The 12,249-nt window shown below is 32.5% G+C and overlaps 1 protein-coding gene across 1 annotated transcript; it reads right to left on the bottom strand.

Annotated features, from left to right (window-relative positions):
• Positions 1-5,151: 5,151 nt before the first annotated feature.
• On the bottom strand, positions 5,152-11,817 carry LOC144352133 (contactin-like). Its single transcript, XM_085498886.1, has 11 exons — positions 11,805-11,817; positions 10,935-11,225; positions 10,452-10,745; positions 9,653-9,895; positions 8,553-8,852; positions 8,077-8,367; positions 7,096-7,353; positions 6,004-6,137; positions 5,819-5,902; positions 5,493-5,585; positions 5,152-5,388 (listed from the first exon to the last, which is right to left on the bottom strand). The coding sequence occupies exons 1-11, from the start codon at positions 11,815-11,817 to the stop codon at positions 5,368-5,370; spliced, it is 2,022 nt and encodes a 673-aa protein (XP_085355012.1). The 3' UTR covers positions 5,152-5,367.
• Positions 11,818-12,249: the final 432 nt, after the last annotated feature.

Here is a 12,249-nt window from a genome sequence, read left to right on the forward strand (position 1 = left end):
CTGTTACGTTCAGAGTCTGTACTGACATCAATTTATTTGTTAACAATTCTAAATTAAAACCCAATTACGTATAATAACGAAAACATGTCTGTTTCAACCGACTTTTTGAATCGCCCCTTCACTATTACAACTAAATTATACTACGCTCTCAGTTTTGAAGAATTTATGTTTCCTAAGTGGCAGCAATATATCAAATAAAAAGATGGGTCAAAGCAAAATTAATAAAACAACTATCAAACTGTTATTAATATAATGATTTATTTCTCTGCGACTATTTCTTCTATCATGAAAAAAATATTTGAAATAAATGTACAAAGGCACATCGTATGAATATAAATTCAAAGTCGCCATCAAGCCAATAATGTGTATCACTTATTTGTTATGAGATCAACATTACCACCCAACACATAGTAAAGTAACAATACCAGTCTTAGTAGGCTAGATACGAACTGGGTGACCAATGGTCGGACATGATGTTGTGATCGAAAAATTATCACGTGAAATCTACAAACTGATTAATATCCCATGTACTGCTTCTCCGTTTCTAAAATCTATATCACCTTCACTACTATAAACTACTTAGGTTTTCCAGTTTATACTGTACATTACATAAACAATGTTTCAAAATATAATCAGGACCAATCAGACTACTAAGAATATGTTTTTGCTGTAAATACTGAGAATGTCGATGTAATTTGCATATACTGGGGCTACCATGCTCATTAGTGCACATTAATGGTATTTTTATTTCTTTTTATTCTTCATTCCGTCTATTTGGACAGTATTACAATTAAATAATTCATCAATACAAGACACGTGAGCTATAGAGTAACTAAATTATATAAATCGCGCTGCTACAGCACCTCAACTACTCACAACCTCCCATAGAAACATATACCAAGAACATTAAAGGGCGGTAGTCGTCGTGCTGCGCATGTTCGACATTTGTGTTGATAAACATTGATTTTCCCACAATCCAATGCGCTATTCAAATGAAATTCACAAGTATGAGGATTTGACCTGGGCGCGACTTGCACTGATTACTGCCGGTAACTCCTTCGATACCTTCCAATGACATGCAAATTACCTAATTAAAGCTTGGAAACGTGTCAGTTCGTACTCGTTGATCTGCCTAAACAGTCAAAGTCGCCATCTTTGTTTATATGAGACCCATATATCAAAATTATTTTCACTTATACACCTAATACATCAAGTAACTTCAATCCAGTTCCCATGCTGATACTCTATGCATTGACCAAGTATAAACAATGTTATTAAACAATGATTTCCTACAGGTTTTATGTCAGCTATTTTGAAGAAAGCATTCGTCAATTTCACTAATACCACAGTCTGTTCTCAGATAATACACTTTTATTGAATACACCACATCTACCTTAACAAGTTTTGTACAGAGTGTATTTTATTACGCTGTGCCCAGTTTATTGAACGATTTACGACTTGGTGTAAAATAGTGGAGCATTGCTGACATTTCTAAATGGAAGTTTAGCATCTATTGGCTTTGCTTTGGCTTATTCAAATGCCTTATTATTATTGATACTGTACTTTACATTTGAAATAATGTAATTTTGCCCAGAACTGCAAAGTATAATTTCACATAACGTCCCCTTACATAATTACAAATTATTATTCATGTAATTCAGAGCGGATAATCCAACAAAGTTGATTTTAATTTAATTTTCCAGAAAAGTATATACAGTTATTCCTTTTAAAGCTGTCATAACAGGTTATATTACTGTTCGGAGATCACTACAACCTAAGCGACTTTTGAAGACGAATGTGCAAACAAATGAAACACTATTCAGAATGTACATGCAACCAACACTAATTGAATGAAATATATTTACTGTATATTATGAGGTTATTACGAGAAAACAACAAAGTATGCACAAAGACGTATCGACTGACGCGCGGTGGAGGTCGATGCGACGGCGTACTGTCTGAGCGGGAATGCCGAAATCCAACAAGTTTAGAACAGAATCGGCGAACTTCTTTGTATGGAGTCCGGTCGAACCCTGGAAGTAGACATGTTTGTTTATATTATTAGAGGATGCTTACGCGCGTAATCATTTCCTTATATGGTAGGATGAAAATACCCCGTAAAACACCGCAAAATTACGGCACGTTGTAACCCATGGCGTTAATTTGACAGATGTATAATAATGTGTCTTATATAGAGGTAAGTTGTTCATCACAGTCATAGTAATTTAACTTATCTTAATCCTTTTTCTGGTGTTAATTATCATGTCATGTCTGAGAGTCTGGTATATTCGCGACTATCGTTGGCGTTATGTGATGATGATAAGGTGTGTTACATGATGCAAAAAAAAAAACGTTAGGGGTAGCGTATATGAACTTACAGTTATAGTGTTATACGATGTAGATATTACATTATTTGATGTTAGTATATCGGTATGATAATGATGCATATATCACATGTAATATTGACATTACATGGTGCGGATACATCATATATGATTTTATGTAAAGTGGAATTATGCCATGAACATAGTAGGGCACAGAGCCTGGAGCACAACACATGATATATTTACATGATATAATGACATATCAACATCAGATAATAAAGTTTCTACTTCACGTAATAGTATACCTAGATTATGTCATAACGGAAACATGACATAATGACAAAACTTCACATGATATAACAGAAAACTATGACACCACTCTGACGTTTGTAGGGAATTGTAGCTATCATCACGAGTGATGCTGTGTATCCTGCGATTGTATTCATAAATCCTACAGTTATATTCATACGATATGTGTAATTATTACTTTGGCATATTGCCTGAATCGGCATTATCTTAGCTACATAACTGTGTTATATTTTATAAACTGTCAGACTTGAACTTGGTCGCCATTCTAAATTATTGAAAAAAAGGAAGCCAAGCAAAGGAATGGGTTCACATTTAACGACTGAATTAGAAGATTGTTCGTGGTCTTTCTAGCACACGACACGACACATATACATATGTGCACATTGTTTAGTTTAAGTGTGAACATTACATAAATTAGACAGTATGTGTCTGTATGTTATTTTATTGAATTGAAACGCTAGAAAAATATGTACACTTTACAGCCCAGACAGCTTAACAACCGCTGCATACCATGGAATGCGCTACACAATACGTCAACACGAAGGTCAATTGTGTTTGACAACTTAGGTTCATGTCCTCAATATCTTTGATATACAAATTAGAATCCTACAATTCAGACACTGTGTGAGCAAAATGTTGAATACCACCACCACCACAGTGTGCTTGAGTTGTACGTATTAATTTTGCTTTTCACTACATTTCGTGACAACCGTCTTTCGCTGCTAGTATTTTTTTTTTTTTTCATTCACAATTTGTAGCGATAAAAGTCGATAAATCCAACATATCGGTATCTCATACATACAAAATTATGCGCAGGTTTTACTCGTAACTATAAATTGCTACCGTTTCAACGTGGAATTAACCACTTTAATTAATACGAGAATTAAATCTGAACTTTATTGTTATTAAGGTATAGCTAATAACTCAGTCCACACAATTATTTTAATTTAATTCAGTCAAGTTCATGTATATGTAAAACAAGTCACAAGATTTTATTATCTAAATTATTGACATGACAAAGGCATAGCTTAAACAGATGACATAATAAGATGACATTAACGAACTCATAAACATACGGTTAACAGTATGCCAGTCTGTTCGTTTTTGGTACACATGTAAGAAACACATAATACACATACACATAAATATTTGAAAAAAATGTCATAATGATATAAACATTTTCTGAACGTCTTTATTTTGAAAATAAGTGCTACTATACCTAGTGCACTAACAATTGTACAACAAACACTATGGAATGTGATATTTAATACAGGTCACAAAGGTCATCAATGCATGGAGTAGAGACTGGCAACCATTGTCAACGTCATCAATACCTTTGATATGTAAATTGTTGCAACAAATTAGTCCGCGTGAGCGAAATCTCCTATATCGCCCCATTGTGTGTAAACGATTGTTTTGAATTTGCATACAGGGGTAATTCCCTTTCCCTCCCCACACTTATTTATATTTAGACGCATTGTTAGCATGGGATCTACTTTCAATGGTTGTACTTTGACATCAATTCATAACAAGCGTCTTTAGCTGCAGGTAATTATGGTTGTTATAGATCTCAAGGTTGTTGTTTTCTACCCTTCAAATACAGTATGAATTCAAAATGGCGGCATACATTTGGCACTTCGATGATTGAATGTGTTAATGTCATTTCTGTTCTGAAACACACATTATGTACACGTGTCATTTCCTATTTAAACCCATTGTGTTATTTGTTGATTTGACTGCATTGATTTACTGTGATTACATATAAAATATCAAAACTATATAAGACAGTGATGATGTGATTAATCTGAAGTGGTGTTTGTGAAGAGATAACATTTGACTATACGTCATAATTCAGCTCCCTAATATAATAACCTTCTTGCAGTTTATAAATCACCTCGCAGTCTAGGCTCAGTGAATAAAATTGTTTTCGAATACAACTACAGCTACCAGTTATGATACGATCTATCATCTTATGTAAGAAACAACAGCCATTTTTAAACACCCTTATTATTGAAACCTTTCTCTGTATTTTGTTGAGCGTAATTAAGCATTTATTATATGTTATCGAGACATGACGCTGGAAACTCGACAACTCAACAAAAATGGTCCCCACTAAAGTCCCTTGATATTAACTGGCAGCCATGGTACTTGTTGTGACACCTTTTATATGTAAATTAGATTTATACAACTCAGATCCCTTGTGAGTAAAATCATCAATACCACCAAGTTAATATAATGCATTTTGGCGTAGAATATACTTAAAAACTGATTGAGTCGCGATTCGAGGAATTGGGGTTCTGTGTTTATACTATTACATGAATGTGAATGTATGTTAAACTTTTCACATGTCTTTATTTGCAGTCGTTTTCAACTCGAGTCATTGCTTTTATAAACAATTTGCATAGTGTTGTTTAAAAATCGGCGGACTTGCACATTGTTGGAAAACGGTGAAATATGTGAGAATAGAATTGAGACTATAATATACTTATAATAGTCAAACACGAGTCGACAAAAACTACAATTACTGTCGTTTATTCGGTAACATATGAGTATATAAATAAACTAGAACATTTCATTATAACTAATATTACAATAGTTGTACAACTGGCTCATGACTAATATATGTCCAGATAATGTAGCAAATATATAAACTTATTCGAATGCTAAAATAGAAATAGACTCTTTTAAAAGCAATACAGTTGGTATATTACGGGTTCATGTGAATATCCTGAGACTAGGCATTTTCAGAAGTGTCCTGTAAATTAAATAATGGGTTGGTCATTCATCGAAGTTATATTCACAGTGTATAAAGAATTAGTATGATACTACTTGATACAATATTTATATATATATTTATACCTTATTTGGACTTGGTAATGGAGTCTCGTATTCAGATTCTTTTTCTCTGGTAGCAGGGCGGAGTGATGTATAACCGTCATCTGTATCGACATCCTGTCAATATATTAGTAAATATATGACAGTATAAAGATGCCACTAATTGAATGCAAAAGCCTGTAGTACAATGTAATATTATACTCAATAGCCAATCAGATTCGTGCATATATTTACATATTACAGCGGACAAATACATCATACAGACGTTTATGATTGATCTATTCCCGGCGAATCACTCTTAGTGTGTAAGCTGTTCAACTCTTGATGGTAGTGGCAATAAACTAAATTACCTTTGTCCCTGGTATTTCGTATGTGTGGTCTTTTTCCTTTGTTATGACTGAGAGTCCTGTATACTCGCGATCATCTTCGACTTCCTGTTGAGAAAAATATGTTAATTATATTTGTCAGTAATAATGCTTCGAAGAAGAATGATTTTCAACGTTCGATATTGAAAACAAAAATCTATGTCACTCACTGATCGTCTTTTTTCATGGCTCCATCGACGTTTATGTAAAATATAACTAATCACAATAGCAGTTATAGTAGTTACCAGTAAAGTCGTGAGTATACTTACGATAATACCTACACTAGATGAGCCACAATCATAATCTGAAATATCAAATAGAAAGGGTAGCATGCGTTTTAACACTCATGTTGACTATTTCCAAGGAATTCCGATTCAGTCAAAGATGACGTCACAAGAGTGAGGAATACCAGATAATTAATTCTTATTATGTCAGTAAGATATGTTTGTTTTCTATCGAATTATTTTATGCCAGATAGGTACAATGAGAACAAATAAAGAGACACACAAATACAATAGGATATTTAAACTGGTATATGTATCTTTTTGTTGTATAACATTTTGTGCATTTTTAAAACATTTCCAACTTGTTTACAAGGACGGCAAATCTGACCGTGTAAAAGCCTAAATATACTTATGCAACAAATCCCACACATGTGCTAGTAAGACATTTATAGAAAGCACATCACCACAGTGTGACGTCACATATAGGTGATACAGTAGCTATGCATATTATTTTCTGCAACCAACACAGATTACAAATAATAGGAATAGTAATTTATTTCCTAAAGTAAGTTGTATGTAACCACGTAAAATTGTTCGTAATAATTCATATGACGTCATACGTACCGAAAAATTACGACAAGTTCACAATATCCGTCATTTATTGCGATGGCAGCGTAAATAATAAAACCCATATTTCTTTGCGCCTCATACGATCATTATTTAGAACGTATTTTTGTGTGGTAATAGTGAGGTTATCATATGAATTGTGATATAATATGGTGATATAAAATGTCGTGCTATGCTCATCCAGATAATAGTATTATACATAATCACAAAACAGTTATTTGTAATAATAAGGATCTTTTGGTATTATTTGGTCTTGTGTTCCAAACTCATTACACCAAAAACTGTTAATAGTTTAGTAAATAAATACTTTCATTATTAAAAAAAATTACTGAATGTTAGATTATGTGGTACAATTCGGTAAACTGAAATAACGGACGTATAATTTAGCTCAATTTTAATAAAATGTATTACCTTTACTGATACTCTTTCTTAACGCATTGAATTCTCGACTTTCACAAATCCCGTCTTCAGTGCAATATGTAATTCTGTAATCTCTATTTGTATTATTAACTTTGTATTCAAGTATATTTCTATCGATACATTTCACTATAACATCCCATGTGACATCCACGTGACGTGTTTCTATTTTCACACATGTATATGTCTCGTTCTCGTGACGTGTCCAGCTCAGTGTTGTAGTACCATGATTTAGTTCCACGATTGGCTCATCTAAAAATAGTAACAGTTGCTAATGTAACAATATCACTTTGATGTATATATAAGGCTTCTACATGAAATGCTATTACGTAACAGTCATATTATTATTTCTGTGGTCATGTTTAAGGCGTGGTTATTCAAACTATTTGCGTCATATTACTTCGGTCAGACAAAACAAATAACAGAAAATTAGGTAATTGCTTAAATACGAGTTGCACAACTCACGAAAAAAAAGTAATTAATGTATTAAACAATTCCTATTGTGGTAAGGCTGGTAGATAGTTATTTTTGATCAAAGGAAAAATAGAAATATACCAGTCTATCATTGTATGCACTGTTATGGTAATTTACATTATAGTCATTATAGTTATGTGATATTTAAGCAAGTTGATAAAATGAACACGTATTTGAAATCGAGTAAGAAACGTTTAGAAAAAAAAAATTAAATTAATATATTCTATCGAAAATTAGCCGTACCTGTGAAATGTTCAGGAAATGATATTTTTTTAAATCATGAATATCATATATATATATATGTCCGTAACCAAAAAACAAAGCAAAAAAAAACATAACTCGACCACACCATGAATTTTTGCTGCCGATTCGTGTATCACATATGAAGAAATGTTAGTTGGAGGGTCTGTTTCATTGTATTCCATGCGAATTTGTCGGTCATTTTCAAACGCCGATTTCCACACTTCAATGTTAGCATTACTTTATTCCAATAAAACTTACCCAATGTTCTGATCATGATACTATTACTGTATGGTCCTATACCAATTGCGTTGGCAGCGTATGCTCTACATTCATATGGTGCTGACGGCTCTAATTTTAGTATTTCTATTGTATTCCCTGTCTCTGAGTTAATAGTGTTCAATTCAATGAAAGATTTGTTTCTCCGGGTACGATATTGTATAAAATATGTTATATCTGCATCTCCGCCGTCATATCCGGGAATTATAGTGACCAACAGACTGTCATAGAATCGTGTAATTGGTACAATGGACTTTGGCGCATCTGGAACACCTATATGTGAATTGCGTTGTATATTTGTCAATTCAATTTATAAACAAACGTTAGATAATACATGCTGCTTGTTGTGTGGTTTAACATTAACACACATTTTATTAATCATTCACCTGCTGATTTCTGTTTATATATGCATAGAGTGGCGAGTATTCTTGGTCAAAATGAAAAATGACAATACTTACTTTTATCATTGAACGTGACAATAAATGTTGTGTTGCCAATATCGTTTTCTGCAAAACATAAATAACTACCATAGTCACTTAGCTTTGTATCCTGTATTGTCAATATGCTTTCATGTAAGGATCCACGTGGCACTGTTTCGATACTGACTCTGTTGTCAATATTTATTGGTTGATTATTCGGACCATACCATATTACCGATGAAAGTGGGTTGCTTTCAATCTCACATCGCAGTCCTGCTACAGTTCCTTGACTGGCAACCGATCGCTGATTGTTTGATACATTCACAACAAATGGTTTATCTGAAAAATAGTATACAACTATTGTTATAAGTTTCACTCAATTTTAATGACATCATGTGAACAGCTGAATAATATAAAGTATAGTAAACGTATTATCAATCTCCGTTAATACAACCAATCATCAGTAAGTAGCACTTAATAATAACGCACAAACCAAATTACTCGTAATTTTATAAAATTGTGATTTTGTTTCAGCTCCAATTACAGTGCAATTATTCAAAGCCAAAGCTAGTTATATAATTATTAGTCGCAAGAAGTACACTTAGCTCAATCTATTTTCCTCTTGATTAGCATAACGTACATTATCATTGTTTTTGATAACTGTTAAGTGTGGCTACCATATACACATTCTAGTATATAATCACGTGTAATATAATACTTAAGGCGGTTAGTTTGATTATCGACACATTATAGCGTTATATAAATGCTCTGAATTCTAAAATGCTAGTAAAATGACGCCTTTAAATAACAAAATTAAATGACCTGATATAAAAAGAAAAACATTTATCTATTTTTTTCCAATTTATTCAATATATTTAAAAAAATATTTTTTTTATTTGTAGTTACTGCAATGCAATGATTGTCACGATCAAAATATTGTTCCATGATTGCAAATAAAAAAAACCCACAATATTGTAAATGTAAGAACAATGACCATAATCACAGATTATGAGTAACTTTTTCTCTCGATAAATGTTATAAATTTGTAAATTACTTACAATATACAGTAAGGTCAATGACAGTAGAGGTCACGTGACCTTTGAAGTCAGTATGACTTGATTGGCATTGATATGATTTACTGTTATGTTCTGCTTGTATAGATATTGTCATCTGTTGTTCACTTATTTTACCATTATAATCTCCATCTCTTGTAACATCAGATGTAATAGATTCATATGTATTAGCAGTCCATACATTGTTATCTTTTAACCATGATATCTGAGATGCTGGATTACTGGTTGATGTAGTACAAGTCAGTATTTTAATTTCACCTTCCTTCACAGGATTGGTTATGCCAGATAATGTCACACTCTCTGCTGGAACTGTAAAAGAAAATATAAACGTAATGATTGGGTGCATTTAAGAAAATAAAAGATCATACACGAACAGGAAGTTGACATGTTAATGGTGTAGTTTGTACAACATAAGTAGCTTTACATCTATACATTACTTGATTATCATTTCTATTTAGATTTCATATATAAGATATACTTACAGTAGACATTGAATGTTCCAAGTTGACACGTTAATGGTGTAGTTTGTACAACATTAGTAGCTTTAAATTTATCCATAACATGATTATCATTTCTATTTAGATTCCATATATAAAATATACTTACAGTAGACATTGAATGGTCCAAGTTGACATGTTAATGGTGTAGTTTGTACAACATTAGTAGCATTACATGTATACATTACTTGATTATCATTTATATTTAGATTCTATATATAAGATATATGTAGTAGACAATGAATGGTTCAAGTTGACATGTTAATGTTGTAGTTTGTACAACATTAGTATTTTCACATGTATATATTACATGTATATATTACTTGATTATCATTTCTAGACAGATTCTGCATATAAAATATACTTACAGTAGACATTGAATGGTCCAAGTCGACACGTTAATGGTGTAGTTTGAACAATATTCGTTGCTTCACACATGTATGTTGCTCCATTATCATTTCTATTCAGATTCCATGTGTAATCCAGTGTAACTGTGTTACTATTTGTATATTGTGATAAACCTTGAAGCTGATTGTTATCACGATACCAGTGTAGGACTGCCAATGGATTACCGTCAGTTGATTGACATCTTATTCCCAATTCATCATTCAATAGATTAGATGTTATAGTCTGGTATGAACATACTGGATTACCTGGGGCATCTAAATATTAATATAAATTTGGGGACAGTTAACACTATTCTTCAATATTATTCATTTTCAATAGCAGTTAATGAGTGAAACATTAGCGTTTTAATAAGTACAGTTTGAGTGTAACTTATCATTTCTATTCAGCTTCCATAAAATATATGGCAAGACTTAACATATCATTAAATCCTCATATTTACTCACATCTTATATCGATTGTTATATCTTGCTCTTCACTTCCTTTAATATTAGACACGTGGCATGTAAATATTTTACCATTGTCATCTTTGTCACTAGGATCGATTGTTAATCTACTGTTGTCACTATTTAATTGATATTTATTTAATGCTGGTAGTTGCTGGTTATCTCTTTGCCAGGTATAACTTGGTGTAGGACTGCCACCAGACGTACATTGCAATCTGATTCTGTCACCTGCATTTGATGGATTATTACCATCAGTGATACTTATAGTAGGCTTAATTGGTGGAGTTGCCGCTGTGTGGAATAATGAAACATATTATGCATGATTTGTAACTGAGGATATAGTATAATATCAAAATATGCTTGTGTATATATCACTTAAGATACATGCTGTTAAAGCAATGGACAATGTTTTTCAGAATAGAAAAGAATTTAGAATCTTACAGCTGTACAACTAAATAATACTGGTTAGGCAGGCAGGATTTGTTATATTACTTGTTCCGCTGTCATTGTAGATCGTCCATCGTCATGTGTCAGCAATTGCATTTTCGATTGCTTCTTGAAGACTACCAGCAAGTAGGTTTGAGAAGATATGTTGTTTCTCTTCAAATACTGAATGGCTGGCGGGGCCATATTTAAGCCGAGAATAGCCTGAAAACAATTGTCAGTTGATTTTAACGAGATTATATGCAATATGGCTGATTAGCAGCCAATTTATTTGACGAGATTAAAAATGTTCACCTTTTTTGCAGAGTTTCACTTATATCCCAAATTCAAGCTTTTCAATTAGGTCGAAACTTAATTTACAAATAATTTTGCTCTAGCATATCAACAATGTTTGAGACAAAATACAATACAAGATGGTTGTCTGACAGCAGTAGGCCATATCGGAATTCCAAATAACAGTGTATTGTGGGACAGTTTGTGATCAAATCAAACACAACTCCGCCAATGTTTGTCTGCTGCCACAATCTGACAAATATTTTTTAGCAATACAAACTGATATGTTCAACTTCTTCTTTAAAACTACCAGCTATTGTTTGGGATACCTAAAATGTAGTCACCTCGGGCGGTTATCTGTCAAACTCATTCTATTACGATCATTAACAATTAGTTAATGAATAGTCGTGGATCTGTCTAATTCCCCTGAGTTCTGTTTCGTCACAGCTCAGAGTTTGTATAAATATATTTTATGATTTAATAAACAATAATAAAACACTGTTGTTTTCATTATTCATACATAAATATATGGATATTAAAAGAAATAATAATCTTCAAAATAAAAAAAAATCACAAGAAAAAAAATATGACTGGCTTC

The sequence above is a fragment of the Saccoglossus kowalevskii genome, chromosome 5 (assembly GCF_978046115.1).
Source record: "Saccoglossus kowalevskii chromosome 5, keSacKowa6.1, whole genome shotgun sequence".
Classification (NCBI taxonomy): domain Eukaryota; kingdom Metazoa; phylum Hemichordata; class Enteropneusta; family Harrimaniidae; genus Saccoglossus; species Saccoglossus kowalevskii.

Bases quoted from the DNA above. Each gene is read 5' to 3' on its own strand.
- LOC144352133 (XM_085498886.1), bottom strand. The intron at 10,746-10,934 runs GTGAGTAAATAT...ATTAATATTTAG, and splicing joins TATAACAATCGATATAAGAT to ATGCCCCAGGTAATCCAGTA. The intron at 8,368-8,552 runs GTAAGTATTGTC...ATTCACATATAG, and splicing joins TGTCACGTTCAATGATAAAA to GTGTTCCAGATGCGCCAAAG.